At 50.9% G+C, this 19179-nt stretch overlaps 1 protein-coding gene and 1 long non-coding RNA gene across 2 annotated transcripts in view; one reads left to right on the top strand and one right to left on the bottom strand.

Annotated features, from left to right (window-relative positions):
• Nucleotides 1-40: 40 nt before the first annotated feature.
• LOC112956044 (carboxyl-terminal PDZ ligand of neuronal nitric oxide synthase protein-like) overlaps nt 41-19179 on the top strand; it is a gene marked incomplete at its 3' end in the record, with an annotated part of 29638 nt that continues 10499 nt past the window's right edge. The window contains exons 1-2 of the mRNA XM_026049536.1: nt 41-145; nt 4559-4630. Coding sequence (XP_025905321.1) covers nt 41-145; nt 4559-4630 — 177 coding nt within the window. The remainder of the gene's footprint in view (nt 146-4558; nt 4631-19179) is intronic.
• On the bottom strand, nt 14029-18830 carry LOC112955997. The gene is made up of 2 exons (XR_003250976.1): nt 18562-18830; nt 14029-15073 (listed from the first exon to the last, which is right to left on the bottom strand). It is a non-coding gene; the product is annotated as an uncharacterized LOC112955997 (long non-coding RNA).

Here is a 19179-nt window from a genome sequence, read left to right as displayed (position 1 = left end):
GAGGCGGCTGGCCGCGCCCTGACGGAGGCGGCTGGCCGCGATGCCGGTGAAGAACCGCTACAACCTGGTGGACGATGGCTGCGACTCCCGCGTGCCGCTGCACAACGAGGAAGCCTTCCAGCACGGCATCCACTTCCAGGCCAAGGTGAGCGGCGGCGACGGGGGCGCCCCGGCCGCGTCGCGTCCCCCAGCCCGCTCCCCGCGGCCKCCATGGCGGGGGAGCGCGCGGGAAGAGCCCGGCCTGGCGCAGCCCCCCGGCCTCACACCGCGACCCCCCTTGTCCAGCCCCACAGGTGGACYCCGAAATGAGGGCTTGGGAGGGGGGTCACGGGCCCCACTGCCTCCCGGAGCCCCCACGATCAACAGGGCTCCCATGAGGGGCTGGAGGTTTGGGGCTCCCCCTCTGCCCAGAGCACTGGCTGAAGGGAAGATGGGGAGTGATGGTGTCTGAGCTGATTGGGATGTGCTTATCCTCCCAAAACATCCCCCGTGGCCCCTGTGCACCTCGCTGCCACCTCCAAGCAAAGGGAAGCTGAAGAAAAATGCTAATAAATGGTAAAAGCTGCCTACTTGCCATCACAATCAAACAAGTTGTGGTTTTTTGTTGTTATTTTTTTTTTTCTAGCATATTTCTTTCCCCTGATCCTTAATGCTCAGGAAACCTTCTTGTGCCTTTCCTTTGAGAACTGATCCGCAAAGACCCCCCCCTTGTCCGGAGCACATTGTGCCACCCCTGTAACCCTGCTCCGCTTGTCATCCATCACCTGCACCACCAAACGGGACAGCTCGCAGCATTCCCCTGCAAACCGGCGGCTGTTAYGGGCTTAAAACCACTTTAGTGCCTCGTTCCAGCTGACCTGTTCACAGTGTGAAATGCTACACGGGAAAGGTCTTAATTGCCAGGCTGAGGTGCCGGAAGGAAATCCCAATACTGCCAGAGATCTCGCACCGATCGTGAGGGATGGTCTGGCTTCACAACGTGACTTTTTTGAGTGTGGGACTCCATTGCAGCTGACGCTCTGTAGACAGCGCATGGAATGAGTTTATAATTCAGCTGACAAGAAGAATTGTGGTTTGCTGGAGTAACTCTAGGCTTCCACCCCCTCCCCTTTGCAGGTGGCCTAACACAGATTAAAATGGAATTCATGCCTGCTGCCTCCTGAGGTGTAAAGAAAGGGCGTATATTTAAATGAAGCTTTAAAATATGGATTTTGTACATTTCAATCTTCTTGCTAAAGGAGATGCAAGATTTAAACAGCATAGAGATCTATGTAGAGAGTTAATCACCTATTTTAAAAATCTGGTCTTTCTCCTTAGGGGAGAAAAGCAATCTTTGAATTGCTTAAGAAAAAATTAACATTTGCTATGCAGAAGATTATGTTGAGAAGAAAAACCCTTATTTTCACTTTCAGAAGTGAAATAACTGTACTTCTACGTGGGTAAAACGGGCTTCTCGAGATTGACAGCTTTAGGAATACAGTGCTATTCAGAGACAGGATAACATGCGGGAAGATGTGTGGGTCGAAGCTGGAGTTTGCATTACCTTAGTAACATGCTAGCTCAGTTCTGCTCCAGCGTCTGTCTCTCCTAACTGAAGTGCTTGCGGGTACCTCAGTCTACCTGCAGCYCAAAGTGACGAGGCTGCTCCCCAGCTACCCAGGGTCTTGCACCAGGCACTCTTACTGATGATGTTCAGCCTATAATCTGTGCATACAAACTCTTTTACTTGCCCTGTCATCTCCAGGGATGAGCTTTAATGCCTTTAAATTAAGAGCTTAATGCCACAAGTCCCCTGTGGTTCTTCTGTTTGGGTAGAGTATAGTGAGCCCTGCTATATAGGCACACAGATACCCAAATTTGGTTGTAAAGATGAGGCAGAATTTGATTCTTTGCTTTTGGGCATTTTCTGTCATAGAATCATAAAATTGTTAAGGTTAGATGGGACCTTTAGAGATCATCCAGTCCAACCCCCTGCACATGGAGGGTCACCTAGAGCACAGGGCACAGGATTGTGTCCAAGTGGGCTTTGAAGATCTCCAGAGAAGGAGACTCCACAGCCTCTCTTGGCAGCCTGTTCCAGGGCTCTGTCACCCAYTCTGTCAATAAATTTTTCCTTAAGTTCCTGTGGAACTTCTGGTGCTTCAGTTTGTGGCCATTCCCTCTAGTCCTATCAGTGACCACCACCGAAAAGAGGCCGCCCCCTCCTCCTCACTCTCTCCCTTGAGGTATTTACATGCACTGATCAGATCCCCCCCTCAGCCTTCTCTTCTCCAGGCTGAACAGGCCCAGCGCTCTCAGCCTTTCCTCGTAGGGCAGATGCTCCAGGCCCCTCTGTCACCAGCTCTCTTCCTGCCCCTACCTATTAATTCATCTCTTACCCTGTGGATTGTTGCCCAGTTCAGCTCTGTTGTTCACAGATAAAAAGCCAGCCCAGTGCACTGAGCTGGTCTGAACTACACACAATTGCACTGACAGACACTTCAGGGCTGGGAGCAAGATGCTTCCAAACCAAAGAGGCCACTGCTCTCCAGCGATACTGCTGTGCCCTTGGCAGGGAGGGCAGAGGGAAGCCCTCACTCCATTTCTTCCTTCCCTGCTGCCCTCAAGCTCTTGTGGCCCGAGGGGTTTGGCTCTCCTGTGGTTTTTACCGAAAGGGTAGAGCTGAAGTTACAATTCTTAAAAATGCCATGTTACACAGACATTTATAGATGCATCAGGAAAAGCAGGTGACCATTCAGATTGCTTGCTGTGTTTATTTCAAGGCAGATAAAAGAGCAGTAAATGCAGAGCCGGGAGAATTTATCTCTGAAAAGTCCTATTAAGTTGAAGTTTTCAAAATAAAACCTATTGCAAGACACGTGATCCTGCGAGTTGCAAGCGTGAGCACAGAGAAATTTAAAGACTGTATTGGTAACAGCAGTAGCTATGGAGCTTCTCCTGGAAGTATTTTTGTGTATTTGAAGGGGTATCCTAACTAGATACCTCACTTCCTCCTCCTCACATTTTCATAGGAGTGCAACCTTCGTAAAGCCCCAAACCACACATTCAAAACCCAAACATTACTAATGAACCTGATGGCCTTATGGAAAAGGCTTAAGTTTTGCAAACTGTCCCCACTAGTCCTCCTGCTCCAGCTGTGCTGAGGTGGGCCACAGGTTTCAAGGAGGGAACTAACGGACAGTGCTGGGAAGATATTCCTGCCACCAYATAGGAAAGGCCATCCCAATCCCAAACCCTCCCTTCACTGCCACACTCCCTGGGAGGGATGCAGAGGGCATCCACACTGCCCGAGGAACCCCCTGCCTCCCTGCACTCACGGAGACGATGGCAGCACGGCCCGGACACGCAGGGCCCTTGCTCGGACCGCTGTGATCCGCGCCGCTTCCAGCGCGCAGCGGCACCGCGCTCAGCGGGACTGCCCGTTTTGCCCACCCCGGGGCCAGGCTGGCAGCCGCGTGGGCAGCCCTGCTGTTCGTCTGCACCCCACGTACCCGCTGTGCTGCGGCAGGATTCTCCTGGCACAGAGCTCTTCCTACCAGCRCATGCTTAACCTCAGTTGTCTGCGTTGGCAGAGGAGCCTTAAAACTGGGCATAAACGAGGAGTACAGTCTGCACAGAGCGAAGAATGCCAGAAGCCCGGAGCTGTCTGCCCACAGGTGTTCCCCGACAAACCCATGTGGCACCAACCTCACATCAACACTACATACGAGAGAACAGGCGACCAAGTTGCAGAAAGTTGTAGGTGTTGTAAACTGGTAGAGGCGGAGGTGCCGGGAGCCTGGCAGCTGCCGTCTGCCTCGGGTCTCGGCTCCCGAAGAGGAGCTGCTACCTTTGCTAGAAAGACTGATGTTTACGCTCCGTGCAGACACTGTGTGCCAAAGGCAGCAGCCTTCATGTTGGTGAGCTCAGTGAGGCACCTTGCTCAGGACTGCAGCTTTCCTGGGGGCAGCTCAAAAYAGCTGGTAAAAGATACAGATTTGGGGTCTGATACAGATTGTTTACTGGGAGTCTGCAGGCAGTTCARCTGGGCTGACTGGAGCAAAGGATGGTGCAGACTGAAGAGTTAGGCCAGGCACATGAAGAGATTGAACCTTTCCCAGCAAGGGCAGTTGTTGCACATCCTGGCAACCGTCCCTCTCCTTGTGTACCTTCAGCTCGGAGCCAAGTGTAGCAAAATGACAAAGATGGACAGTCCCATTTGCAGGCCTGCAGCACCACGATTCGATCAATAACTGGCATTGCCCCACAGAGCGCTGGGACCAGCAAGTCCTGCAGAAAGCAGTGAACTAGAACATTTCCGTAGAAAATACAGTGAATTTAATAGCTGTTTGTCCAGTAATTTTAAAGGCACATGAAGAATCTAATGTCAGAGACTCACACCTGAAGTTAGAAGTCCATTAATAGATCTCTAACTTTGATGTATTAATCCACAGCAGACACTCCTGTTTCCCTGTGGCAGGGGGCTTTAACCGAGCAGAGGGATGCAGTTTGTTTCGAAGAAGCCTGCACCGTTAGCTTGTGCACTGCTTTACATGTACCTCACTGTTGTGTCTTTCAGTACATCGGTAGCTTGGATGTTCCAAGGCCCAACAGCCGTGTGGAGATTGTGGCAGCCATGAGGAGGATCCGGGTAAGTTCAGTAGAGTCCCATGAATCCCGTGTGGAATAGGAGGCTGTATTCACTGGAGCAATCTCCTTGCAGTGTGTTCTTCAGGCTTTTCCCCTCACCCTTCCTGTGGGAGCTCAGATCTCAGCTGTCAGGATTGGAACATGCTTTTCTAGAAATTCCCAAGGCATGCAAGGATTGACTCGTCCCTTGTTCTTTGCAAAGGGATCAGTCAGCAAAGCTTGAAGAGAGAGCCCTAGCTTCTGCCAAGAAGGTACAGGGATTCTCCTGGAACCTTAGCAGCCTTATTTAGCCTGTTTTATTTCTGTGAAAGATGAGACATGCACAATGTGCCCCACAAAAGCTCTTGAATTCATTGACTGGCTCCAAATATATCCCATTATTACKCACATTGAAATATCACTGGCTAGCAGATAGGAGGGATAATAATCCTATTGGATTAGACTTTGTGGATTCATGGAACAATTTGCTTGCTTTTACCCCATCCTCCATGCAGTCCTCAGTTCCTGTTTCTCATCAGCAAGTCCCCACTCTTCTTCCTTTAGCCTTTATTCTTCAAACAGTCTATGAATGATCACCAGATTTAGCTGTGATTAGCAGCGCAACTAACGAATCTGTTTTCCGTACATGCAATTCAAGTATCTCTACCCCAAAAGGCAGTGCGGCTGCTGCGCCTGGCTGAAGTTTTGCAGGGGTCTTAATTTTGAGATTGTTCATATGTCTCGTGTGAACTGCAGCAGGTTTGAGAATTGTCTGTGTAAAGCTTTGATGAGATTATCCCACCCACCCCCAACATGTTTAAGCATCTAATTTTCATGTAGAATAGTGTTTTTTAAACTTTATCTGTAACCAGCTGGGGAGCTGATGTATTCAGTTCCAACCAAGCACAGAAATGAGATTCTCCTGCTCCAGCCCACTCATACTAGTAGCACTCTCTTGGCCGGGACACAGTGCAGCAATCTGAATTGTCTCGTTATTTATGGAACAGGTGAATGTCCAGAGGAAGCAAGGGCAATAGGCGAATACTCCTGGCAGTTTAGATGCCAATGTAACTACCGGTAAATTCTGAGCTAAATCAAATTTTTGGCTTGACATTGTGTGGCAAAAGTGACTGCTGATCCTTGAGTAAGTAAAATTAAAACATTGACAGAACATTAAACAACAACATTTTAGTACCAGTTCCGAGAAAATGCGAGTCTGCTCTCATACCTGCTATTGCCATGATGACACACAGTGCCTATCCTGAGTGTTGGCAGTGTAACAGCATGCTTGGGTGTTACATGCAACATAGAATAAACCCCCCTGCATTAATAGATGCCCATCAGTTAATCTTATCACACAATATTTTGAAGTAAGCATCCTGTATTTTATACAGGGTTTTTAATCTTGGAAGCCCTTTCCAAAGAGGGAGGGCTTCCTTTTCCATGTGTGTATTGTACAGCAGGATSTCATTCAGGCACTTCCTGGCTGCTGAGCGGAAGATGCTCCTCTATTGACGATAGTTAATTGGCACTGATCCTTAATTAGAGCATAAAGAATGAACTGGGAGGTCTGTAAAGAGAATTCTAGTGCATAGAGTACACAACCTAGGACTGGAGGGAAGATGGGGTTATTTATGCAGCATTCATTTGCATGCAGAGGCCCTGTCTGTGCTAATGTTCTTTCCCATGGACTGTCGGCAGCGCCGGTTGTAGCAGGGAGGAAATACTGGAAGAAGCCATTGGCAGAAGCTTGTATTCTGCTACCACGTTATTGTGAGTGGTGGTGCCTATTTGCACTGCAAAAGTGAGGAAGGTTCTGCAAGCTCTGCCAGCGCTGGCAAGGGCACGTTTTGCGAGAGCTTTCGCCCTTTGTGCGTGCCGGCGTTYGCCTGGAATGCTCCACGGGAGTGGAAGAGCCGCGTTGCGCAGCACAAGCCCTAGCGCAGCGTCTCCTGCGCCGCCCCGCGTGCCCCTGACACRGGAGCAGCCCGTGCCGGGGGCCAGCACGCTCCACGGGCAGCCCRCTGGCACAAGGGTTGTTGCTCACTGCTGCTGCTGCCCCAAAAGGGGACCAGGGAGCCGCAGCTCCTGTCTTCAGGCAGTGCAGCCCCCTTAGTTTTGCAGGCGTTGATAGAGCTGGTTACTCTAGCTACTTATTACTAAGTCAGTACAGACTCTGCCTCCTCCTGCATCTGATTCTGGTCTCCACTTAGCAGATGCAAAGCTCTCCCCATAGGACAAAACCTCCAGCTACCTCATACTGAAAGCTGACCTCAGAGTATAGGCAGAAAGAGACCATGGCAAGGAAAGCAGCACCTTCARAACTCATTAAGCTGCTCCTGGCATCTTGCTACCGTCATGTTTTGTGCTGGACTCCTTTGCTAGTCACGCATGCATCATGCCAGAGAGCCTACAAGGAGGACCCTGGGATGTTCTCCACTCASCAGCAGTCTACACCGTGCACCGGTACAGGGCATTACTCGCACGGAGCCTCGGATGACAGGTTTCTCGTTAGCCTGCCGAAACCACGCTCTGATCTTTTGCACTAGGGATTTAAGATACACTCTCATAGTAAAGCTTAAATCCAGATTTCTTGCTGAATGGATGCTTGTGGAATTACTAGCAATACTCCATTAGTCACAGATTAGATTCCCATTTCATAACAGACTGGAAAACCTTGTCTCATCATGTTTGTGCTTCACTTGAGGGAATGCAAATGCAGAAGGTAGAACAGGGAAGTTGCTGTTCTTGATTTCCCATTATGCAGAGCTAGACAACTGTAAGTTTGCTAATCCTCCCAGTGGATTATTAGCTGTGTATAAGCTGCCATGTTATTATATGATCCTCAGTTCAAGCTAATCCTTCTACCTCCTCTTGCCCTGTCAGAGGAGATGATGAAATTAGTTTGCTACTTGAATAAGTACTGAAACACTGTGCTCCAACAGGCAAATCAAGTTCCAGTAGCTGTTTACGAGGGTGGAATTGGCAGTGCGGGCCCAGGGAAGGCGTTCCTGCACCTCGGAGGTGGCAGAGCCTCTTCCAGGGAAGCAGCCTGCTGCTGCCCGAGGCCATCCAGGCCTGGTGTGTGGCAATACTCCCCCAGCTCCTGCTTTCAGAGTCAGTTTTCTGATGAAGTTGGCTTTTTTTTCCCCCTTCCCTGAAGCGGACTCATCTGCAGATATTTGAGCCTTCTCAGAGCTCTAGGGAGCTTACGTACAATACAAGATTTTTCTTTCTGCAGAAGTCAAGTGGCAGCTAGTGTGAAGAATGCAGAAGTCCTTTTCAAGGACTTTTCAAATAACTTAGCAATATGGTCACCCTAAATTTAGTTTTTCCCCAAATACACAACTCTTGAGCGTCTGTTAGAGAACAATGAGACAGCCAAGTTGTTCTCATAGTCAGGTGAAGGCTCTCAATGAAGAGATGCTAAGAGGAGAGACGTTGTGGAGCCCACAACAGTGAGACTCCAGCAGCAGCAGGAAGGCTCTGCTGAAGATGCTCAGGGGTAAAGGCCTAGGAGTAAAAACAGAGAGTTGGTTTACCTGCGATTTACACATTGGATTATAAAAAGCTTAAAAATTTCAAGCTTGTTTGGAAGATCTGATTAGTGACTAAGCAAATATTAATGCTCAGAAAGCAGCCAGAGTTTGGATGGTTTGATTTAATCACTTGATAAGGGAACAGCCTCCTGGATGGGCACTGCACCAAGCACTGGGATGAATAAACAGGAGACAGGCATGCAGGAAAACACGTTTCTTCCGTTAACATCRTATTTCTTAGTTCTAATTTAAATAATGAATCTTTTTTTCCAAAGGTCAGTGTACCAAAAACGCAGAAACCATTTATAAAGCTTGCATTAGGACACATCTGAAATGCCTAAGTTGTCCCTGGAGCAGGARCCAGGTTCTTACTCAAGTCTCTTCCAGTCTTGCTAGTTCTTGCTGCATTCTTGTTCTTAAGCAAGGCCTCAAATGTCTTCCAGTTTCTCACTACAGTATTCTGGTGAGGAAGAATTGCAGTCTTCGTCCAGGAGCTAATACAGATGCCATTTATCTGCTCCTGCTACAGAGCAGTTGGGGCGCTGGGGGAGGACATGGTGACTGTCTTCAGCCCTCTCAATTCAATGTCACTGTGTACAAGGTCTCCAGAGGCAGAGATGTTTAATACAATTGTTCATGGGATTCTTCTGGGATGTGCTCCCCTTGGTTTTCTTAGGCAGACTCCCTGTGCAGCTGCATGCCAAGATGCGGTGGTGTTGGATGGGAGCTTGTGCTGCTCCAGTTCCTGCAGGGCTCTTCCTTTCAGCCTCTTTAGGAGAGCGTCCAAGTGCTCAGCTAATGACAGCCCTGGGCCATGAAGGAAAACAATGCTAATGTCTTAAAATATTCCAGCTGTCTTCAAGCTGCTGGTGTGGACTCTGCCTGATCTCAGAATACCCTATACATTCCTTTCATTCACAAGAATGTGTGAGAAAAATAGATTACTGCTATTGCATGGTTAGAGTTTAAAGCACAAGCAATCTTAGAAGTCTGCTTCAAGTGGCTAGCACACTATGAGCAGTCAAGAGCACTGCTGATAGGAAAACGCTCTGTGTATAGCTTGGTTAAAGTGTCACACGTTCTGGATGCTGTGCGAGAGCAGAAYTGGGCCATGGCAGTTTCCTCAAGGCCTTTAAATAAATATTGTCATCACACACTCGGTGACATTCGCTGCACCACGCGAGGAACGGCACTGTCAAAGATGGTCCAATGCTGAGATTATGCATTTAAATCAGCAGGCACRTAGGCAGAGAACAGACCTCACACAAAGACAGGAGGACCTCACATAGCCAAGTTTCACCAAGCCGGTACATTTGYCCTCCTCCTTCTCTCTCCTCATCACCAAAAGACAATATATTCTCTCCAGCACATACTCCGAGAGACTAAATATATATATGTATTTCTCTAGGATGCCTTCCCCTCCTCTCTGGAGGCCTGGCAAGGATTGCTTACACTCATACACATGAGATTGAGGCGATAGCCTGCAGGGGAGAGGAGTGGCTGTGGGTGTCCAAACCCAGCACACATGAACGTGCACACACTTGCCCGGTACTTGTGCAGGTCTAGTGTCAGTACTGGCTGTTGTGCAGGGCAGAGCCTGGGAAGGGCTCTGGCTGCTTCACACTGTCTRTGCGTGCCAAGGCCACGGACAAGCTTCCCAAGCAGAGGCTGCAACCCCAGCAGGGACCTTCACATACACAGTGACAGGGAATCAAAGCAGTTTAAGCTTTCTATCACACAACATTAAGCTAATTGCTTTTACCTTTCCAGGCCCTGGCAGAATACAGTGAGTGTTTTCAGGATGGTAATTAAGTGTTAATTGCAGCTAAGTTTAGCCCTAATGCCTCATTAGTTTGTTTTCCCCTACTTGTTGCTACTGCAGCAGTCTGGTGCCCAGGGAGCCCACTGGGGAGCACAGGGCTCCTGCTGCTCCCCAGAAGGGCCGGACAGCTCCTACCAAGGGGACCACATCCTGATGTGAGACAGAGGACCTCAGCCTGAAGTATGTGATTCCCATGTGGACCCCAGCTCTGCAGGAGGCTCTGCTACAACACACACACTGGCCTGGTTTCATATCACAGGGGATTTTGCTTCCCTTCCTCTTGCTCCATCACTGGAACCATCACCATGGCAGCTCCCTCAACATGTTTTCTTTCTTGCCTTCTCCCTTGTCAAGGATTAGTTATTGGGTTTAGCAAGCTTAGCTGATGCTGAAGCTTCTGTTTTTCAGTACCCCTCTCTACTAAAAAAAGCCGCTTCACACCACAAACACCCCCAGAGTTTGGTTCCCAGAGCCTCTTCCCTGCTCGCAGAGGAGGTGACAGACCTAGCAGACATGCGGGACACGGGAGCAGGTGACAAGCACGTTGCAGACCTTACCTTTCTGCAGCAGGGCAGCGCTGGGCTCCTGCCGGCAAGCTCTGCAGTGGGGGCTTGGCCAGTCCCCACCACCTGGCAATGAGTRGCCTCAGCTGAGATACTCCCTTGCAACCTCAGGGAGCAGCTCTGCACCAGCAGCTTTTATAGCCTTCTCCTTTCCCAGTCTGCCTTGCAGCAGTGGGAATAGCCAAAGCTCCCGATGGGACCGAGTCTCCCAGAAGTCCCATGCTGTAAAGGGGCTAGGAAGGGGCAAGCAGAGCTTTGGGAGGTGGGAGTAGGACCCCGTTGGTGGTGGGGCCAGAGCCACCCTTTAGGCAGTCTCTAGACGTGGCCTCCAGTCYGTGGCTCAGCAAGTTCGGCCACATCTCATACGTGTGCCCTTTTACTGGCCCTTAAGCAAATGTAACTTTCATAAATTGATGAAATGGCTTTAAAAACGTGGAAGCTGCTTTTAGAGAAGGATGGGGTCTGCTATGTCTCAAGCCAATGCAAACTTGTTTTATCTAATCTCTGTTCTCCATACTGCCACAATGCAAAGGGAAGCAGCTCTTAACACATGCACAGTGTTTCCAAGCAGGATTGTGTGGTTGTGATGGAGAGCTGGCTCTGCTCTACTTGTTCTACTTGAGTGGGAGAGGAATAAACACCTTGTAGATGGTGTCGGGAGCCTTGCTCTGCTCACTGCTCGGGAGCCTTGTGCAGGGCGGTAGAGCCACCTCTCCTGGAATCCCATGCAGATTTCCAGTCTGCTCATCTTCAGTCCAAAATCATCCTCGGACTTCCTGCCACAGAACAGTGATTACAGTTGTCTTTTGCCACATAACTTCTGAGCAGAGATGAGTGGGGACCAGTTTAGCAACAAAGACACGCCACTGTAACAGGAGACAGCTTGGAGCTTCTCCTGCAGCCACGTGCTCTGACCTAGTTATTCAGAAGTGAGCAGTGATTATAGATGCCTCAGTTCTTCTATCGTGTTCAGCGAGCAAGCTACGTATGATTGACAGCAGATGGATGGAGGGATCAGCCAGTGAAACGTGTCATCTCTAAGCAGCGGTGACCTTTTAATGCTTGCCTTGCAGTGCTGAAGACTGGGAGGCTTCTCCAAGGAGGAGGTGGAACTAGTGAGACATATTGGTATTGTTTTGCATAAGAGTTGTGATGGATTAGAGTTTAGTCAAAGACTAATAAAAGCAGCAGTTAAGCAGATGAAAGCTAAATTAAAATGTTAGTGCTAAATAGAACAAGGCAGAGCTGCTTGTCTGATGTTAAATCTTGGCAATGAGGCAGGTACCTTTTTATCATAAAGTGGCTTTAATAGTATTATTCTTGTATTAGAGAAGCGTTTGAATTCACTGGCTAAAATATCAGCATATGAAATCTATGCAAAGCTTTTATCTATTTTCAAATAAAGTAACTTTTTCAACAATTATGTTGCTAGCTGTAGAGTCCTAAAGGGACGAAACATAATGGATTGTGAATTACATTATGGTATAGAACAATGAGCTCTGACTCAAAGCTTCAGCTTTCTTGGTGTCTGGTAAAACCAAACCGAGATGGCAGCCRGGGTGGTAGTGAACGTGTTTATTTGCTGGTGCCCAAGGTGCCTTAACCCCAGCAACCCCCGCGTGGGCAGGGGCAGGAGAGCGGGACTGGCCCCGGGGAAGCGCCCACGCCGGCAGAGCAGAGCCCCTGTCCTCGTGGATCTGCCACCGGCTCCCTCCCGCTCTCCCCAAGGACATCCTGAATCCACAGCAGTTTGATGTGTTTCAGGGGCAGCAACGAAGTGCAGCAGCCTGTGAAAAAAATGCAAACCTAAACCTGCCCCAGGGGTGAAGCTGTCTAAATGCAGAGAAAATCAGCTTGCAGCTATGGTGCTAACCTAGGGCTTTCACCTCAGCCCTTCTGGTGCTGAAGGCAGGAGTATCTGCCCCCAGCAGGGGAGAAGGGTGCCTGGCACCACCACGACAGGCACTCTTGGATCCTGCCGAGCGCGAGAGCCTTTTGTACTTTATGGATCACTGTTCTGACGAAAGGAGGCCCTGAGGGACCGTGACCACAAAGCAAAATTTAGCCTAACAAAATAAGATTTGCTAACAAGAGCTCAATTTGGTGCTTGCTTTCTTCGCTTTGCTTTTGCTGTGTACTAAATGAGGCCTGAAGGCAAGCAAAATCCGTGCTGCTTAGCATAATACTCTGACAAGCTACTTCATGTTTGGACCAAATAACTCTCTGATAAAACTACAGAATAAAAATCCWGAATGAATCCCTATGGGGAGGGACACCTTGATGATGGAGTGGAGGTTTTTCAAAGGCCTCACACCATCATTTGCTTCCTCTGCTGTCRCAGTGATTAGACATCCTCTGAACAGCCTTTCCCTGGACCAGATGGGTTGTTCGGACTAATTGGTAACTGCTTGATTGTATTGAGGGCACCTGGGTCACTTCCCCCTTCCTCCATCCTTCTGTCACTCCCCTGCTGCCGGTGACTAAATGCCAGCCCCGAGTGGGTGCTCTTGGAAAGGCGGCTGCAGCCTCCCGCATTGCAGAGGGTGTCACGGCCCTGCATCACTGTGCTAGCTGCAAAGCCAAGTCTAGTGCTCAGCCAGGGGTCCCAGACTGTCTGCCCTCCAGAGTCTTCTTTCCAAAAATAAGCTCTTCCTTTTTGTCATGAAGAGCAGAGTGACTTCAAGTTCGATGCAGCGGGATGGGCAGACCAGATGTGGTGGCTCCCGGAGAGTACGAGCACAGGCCGTGTTCAGGCATGTGAACATCTCGGTAGCTCTGGCCTAGCTGCTGCTCGGTGCTGACCGCAGCCTCCCGGAGGTTTGTGCCAGGATTCCCAGGCGAGCTGCCCCAGGAAGCTGCTTGCCARCCGCGCAGCTCCCTGCTTAACGCCCAGCTTAATCTTCAGGTACTCCTGAAAACTCATTCCTGAGAAATTCGTGGGACTCCACAAAAGCACAGGCTGCTTTCTCTCRTGCAGCAGGCCAGGAGCACTGGTCAGGGCACTTGCTGTGCCCTGTGGCCACCAGAGCCACCAGCAGCTCTGGGAGTGCTATGGTTCAGCAATGCTGAGCAGCCTCCGGCCAGTTCAGTCCTGCTGCAGCCTGYGCTTATGCAGTTAATGATTATTGAGCTAAACTTGCAGCCCTGGAACACTTTGTCCTTCTAACATTGCCACTTCTCACGCTGGCCTCCTGCAAGTCCTGCGTCCTTGTGTGCAAGCCCCAGACCAGGGCAGGAAGCGCTGCTCGGGGCCGACCRCTCGCCATCCGAGCGCGATGCGGTCCCCGCAGGCTGCACGGGTGCTCCTGGCTCTTGCAGACCACATCTGAACACGACATCTGACTTTCTGCTGATTTTCACTAAGGAGGCAGACTATTTCAGAAGCAGAGGCACTGCATGCTGACAGAAAAGTCTCCTTGCCTGGCAATGAGGCAGATTTTGTGTTAGCATGCGCTGCCTCCCATCAATACGTAGCAAGCATGTTTAGGGAGGTAACTGGCATTGAGAAGTCAAATGGTTCAGCTGCACCCAGAGCTTGAGCTAGCAAAGGGCTCTCTGTCATGAGCATAGAGAACGAAGCCTGATTGCACCTAGCAAATGAGGCATGAAACAGAGCCTGCAAACAGCAGCACACGGAGAAGCTCTGCACCCCTCACATTTTCATTCTGGTCTAGCTTGTAATCAAATACTGTTTCTGAATTCAAATGTAGAACAGTTTTTCATTCTAGCTTGAATTCTGCCAGCTGAAAAGCAGAGATGCCTAGTCCAAATTCCTCTCTGGTGCAGATATTCAAAGAAAACGCAAATTCCTCCACCAGGTAGCCAGGGAAAGCCATGAGGTACAGAGCACCCAGCACACCCATGATGCTTGATAGTGAGTTAGGAGCCAGAGAACAGGCCCTCCCTGCAGACTTTGAGCCATACAGATGTAGCTTCACAACCTTTTCTTTGGAGCAGATGAGGTTTCTGCTGCTCCTCTGGGCTAGCCCAGGATCACTCTCCCCTGCCATGCTGCGACCACAGCAGCTTTAAGGATGGGGCTGCAACCAGCCTGTTTCTCCTGACCAGAGCTGGAAGGAACCAGCCCAGCTGGTGCCTGGGACCCAGCCTGGGTCAGGTCTGGTGGAGCAGACAAGACTTTCTTCTTCCTCCTTGAATGTTCTCGGGCTGCGGTGTCGTGGAGCCGCAGGAGCGGTGACCGTGTCCTCCGCTCACTGCTGCTGCAGCCCGTGCGACTCCTCCAGCCTCACTCACTCGCTGCCATAGCTTCTGCTTGCCACACTCTGTCTTGCTGCCTCCACTAAAATAGCACTGTTACATAAACGCAGGGAAGCGCTGCATTATTCAGAGGCCTGAGATCCTGGCATGTGCCTCYCTGAGAGCGTGGCAGCCAGACGAGGAGCCGTGCCCGTCCCCAGGCCAGGGCATGGGCTGAACCCCTGCAGGTCTCCGTCCTGGCCCGGCAGCTCTCGCAGCAGCGTGTGGGTCCTGCCTGCTCCTGCAGTCACACGCTCCTGGAGGAACAACCTCCAGGAACACGTCTGCAAAAAACCACGGAAGGATAAAAAACAGGCTTTTAATGTATATTCTGTCTCTGAACAAGCAATAAACACCCGCKCCCAGAGACAGCAGAGCAGCCTGCTAATCACCACTGTCCCTGCCCTTGCCCCTTCTCCCCGGCCTCCAGGAACATCCGCTCCTCTCCCGTTTCCCTCCAGGAACGAACGTCTTCCCTGCTCCTCCGATCTCCCTCCCCATGGCTTTTACATCTCAGTAACGTGTCACCTCGCAAACAGACCYGCAAGCTCACAGGGAGCAGGGGGGACTGAATGCTCTAACAATGCTTGCTTTGGAGCAAGCAGCAGCAACCCTCAGTTGCTCCCTGCTCGTGTATTTGTCCAGGCAGTATTTCATGGCCTGGGCCCTGTCTGCTAGGTGCTGTGCAACTGCCGCTTGGCAGGAGACRAGCTGTAACCAGGACAGTGGACTGAATGAAGTAGAAAATTAGTCGCCTTGCTTTGTGGACAGAAAAAAATGTCAATGCACAAAATACCCAGTTACCTTCCCACAGCCGTGCAGGGGGTCTGAGGCTTTTCCATGGAGCTCTGTGCCTGCTGCAGAGTCCTGGCTCCTGCTCATCTGAGCTTTGTTATTCGAAAATTTATGAACAAAGTTGCAAATAAATCCTCTAACTTGCCTATTATCCTACATACCAGRCCAAAAGGTAACTAGGATATGAAATGTGCACAGAAACCAACAGGACCTGCTGCTTTGGCCTCTTRACATTGCTGTTTGCAAAGAAATACAGAATTAAAGATGTCACAGAGTATTAGTTGCAATTTTGCTTCCAAGGTTATTTCAGGTGACTCTGACCTGCTTATAATGCAATTAGCACTTTCTGCCTAATCTAGCAGCTCTTTGAGGTAGGGAACCATTTTCCTGTTCGTGTGCACTCAGTGCCTGGTACGTGAGACTGGAGTGGGGGGCAGGGATTCCCAAGACATTACTTCATTACTGAAACTAATTAATCACCTAAGCTTCCCTCTGCGTTGCGAGAGGGAGCAGCAGCACGGCACACGTGAGAGGCTCTGCCCGCGAGGACTCGGCACCAGCACCGGGCTGGAGGTGCACGGTGAGGCTCTGCACAGCAGCCACGGCTGCCCTGGTGTTCAGCAACCCCAACCTGCTGCCTCCAGCAGCCCGATTCGGGCATGCACAGAGCCCTGCTCCCGTTCCCAGCCTCTCCTTGCACACGGATCAGGCAGAAAAGGTGATTTGTTTTCCGCTGCCAAGGGAGTGGAGGTGGGGAGGGAACAGGACCGAGCTTCCCTGCGAGCAGCCAGGGCCTGCCCAGGGTGGCTGCGTGTGGGAAAGCTCCCCATTAAACCTGGGGACAGCAGGGGGCTGTGGCAAGTGGCAGCCACACAATGGTGCTTTTGTCAGCGAGGCACCAAAGGCCAGATGATGTCACCTTGCCAGGGCGTGAGGCTGCCTGTGTCCCAGGACGGAGCCCAGCAGCATCACAGGATCTCTGCAGCGCAGATGAAAAGGCTGCCTTTATCCCAGCCTTTCTAAGGCGGCGAGGAGTTTTGTCCCAGAGCAGTCTGCTGCCTTTCCAAGGTGCAGTCTGCAACAAGAGCCCTTGCCCACACCTCGGCTCCCATCGCACAGGCGCTCCGGTACCCCCAGGGCAGCTYGCCTGGCTCCACGCTCCGGTGACTGGCCCCACATCACCTAAACACCAGCTGTATCCKTCGCCAGCCCACCTGCAGATTGGGTGGCTGCACTGAAGCACAGCTCACTGCAGATCCCTCAGCGGGGTGGCCTCCGCTTGGGCAGCCCTCTTGGCAGCCTGTTTTTTAGGCCAGCAAGTACAATTGACTGATAGGGGGCATCAGGCAGACCTTTACTCAGTATACACACCTCTCAGCCAAGGAGCAGGCCTCACTTTGCATTTTTTCCTCATGTTGTGTCACAGTTTAATATGTCTCTGTGAATCTACTATGCTGTAAATAGGCTCTCAAAGCCATAGGGCCCTTCTCACCAGCGCAGGATGGGGTCTTGAGCTCCTTTGGATGCCAGAAGCAGCTCATGGATCAGCCTTGGGGACAGCAGCCCTTCTGAGGCTCACAGRTTTATACATGCCATGCTATGAGCATGTGTAACCCTCACCAGGAGCAGATGCCAGAAACTCCAGATTTCAGCTACCTGCTGCCTTGACCCACCAGGTGAATTTTTGATCAGTGAGCCACACCCCATGCCTCAGTTTCCCAAGTTTAAGCTCTAATTAACATTTACCAKCTCAGAAAAGCCATAGTTCAGTTCTCATGGCCAAAAGAAAGAAAAACAAATAACTGTTTCAGGGAAAGGTCTTCGGATTAGCCAACTCCCAGTGCTCATTGTTTTGAATACTTATAAAAGCAGAAAGTTCCAGTGATACTTTGCTGGAAAGGAACAGTTTTTCCCAAAACAGCACCTCCCAGGCTTATCTACCTCAAATTCTCCATGAGCTTTCACTCCACCAAGTCACCCAAAAGAAGTCTGTGACAATAGCAGGCAGGATGTCTCCGAGGGCACAGGGAGTACACAAGGTCTTTGAGCTGAAGCAGCCTGGCAGGGCTTCATTTTAATGCAGTTGGAGCCCTGAAGCTGTTGCAGGGAGTTTCTGGAAGACCTGGATCTGCAGGTTGGTCTCATTGCCCACAAACTGCCTCTCTGTGGCCTCCAGAAGGGCTGGTAGGAGGGTGGACACTCATGCTGCTTCCTAAGGGATTTTCTTTTTGTTAGACCCTAAGCAATACTGTGGTTGCACTCATGTACATCGCCCTGGAGAGAGTCTCCAAARCCAAAATAGGAATTAACATGAGGCACGGGCCAGACGTGCCCAACATGCCTTTTGTTGCCTCTTTCAGCAGCCTCTGTCCCCAAAAGAACATCCCAAAAGGAGACAAAAAAGGCTCGTCCCCCTGCAGCGCTCTGAATCGCGGCCAGCGCCTGCACCAAGAGGAGCTCGGCCGAGCTCCCGCTCCCGCTTCCATTTACAGGCAACTTCCAAGGAGCAACTTGAGAGCTGCATTTGTGATCTAAGCCTGAGACCAAGCTGAGTGTGGCTAGAGAACACTCAGGATGGCTGCAGGGCAGTGGGGCACAGCTCCAAAAAACCTGCAGATTAAGCCAATTAAAATATTGCTGACAGTGCCAAATTAGAGACTTCAGAAAGGCAAATATTTTCTTAGCTTATTTCAGAATCTTTCAGTTCTCTCCACTGCCTTGAACTCTCTCCCCCTTCTCACTCTGCAGCGTGATTCATCTCTAGCTGTTTCAAGAGCTTGACTACTGAGTTTGACCATTAACAAGGTGTTTGGCCAACTGCCTCCTCACTAACGAGGTGCTTCCGCATCTCCATGGGCACCAAGGGGGTGCAGGGACTCACACTCTTCCCTGGGTTCAGGGAGCAGCGAGGGCTGGTGCTCCCGAAGCAGAGAGGGGCTGGAAGCCAGGCATAATAACAGCCCCCAGCCCGTAGTACCTGAGCAGCGCAGACCTGGACGTGGTGGTCGGCTTTGACCAAGAGTCGGATCAGGCAAGTCCCCGGTGGTGAAGCAGGTCCAAGGACAAGGCAGGAAGCCAATCTACAGGGCAGGACCTGAGCTGGTGAGGGCAACTAGGGTCACACGCAGTCCTCTAATTACTGGGCAGGTCTCTGCTGATGGGACGAGTCCAAAGTCAGGGCAGGGAGCCCAGCCACAGGTCAGTGCCCACAGGGAGCCACAGCTGGAGGCCAGCACTCCTACAGCATGGCTTGGAAAGGAGGGAATGCTCAGGACTGAGCTTMAATGGAGTCAGGATGATGGGCAGGGCTGCGGGTGGAGACCCCAGCTGAGGCTGCTCGGGCCGTTAAGGCCTGGTGGTGCTTCAGGGCCTTGGGACTAGGTGCGTGGTGTCCTGCTGGAAAGCAGCAGCCTAAGTCTGTGTGAAATCAGGTGGCCATGGGTCTGGGCAGTGGGCTGCCAAGCTCTTAGCTCTGCACCCTGCTCCAAAGAGTGCCCAGAAGGGCCCTGTGTGGCGGGAGGATCGGGGGTCCCCTCGCTAGTGCCCGGTGCTGGGAATCGCGGTGCTCCGGTTGGCTTCAACAAGCCTGCGGGCG

Source organism: Nothoprocta perdicaria, unplaced genomic scaffold, assembly GCF_003342845.1.
Source record: "Nothoprocta perdicaria isolate Ctin4 unplaced genomic scaffold, notPer1 scaffold_6, whole genome shotgun sequence".
Taxonomy (NCBI): Eukaryota; Metazoa; Chordata; class Aves; order Tinamiformes; family Tinamidae; genus Nothoprocta; species Nothoprocta perdicaria.
Note: the sequence above shows the minus strand (reverse complement) of the source record. Positions and strands in the feature narration are given on the sequence as shown.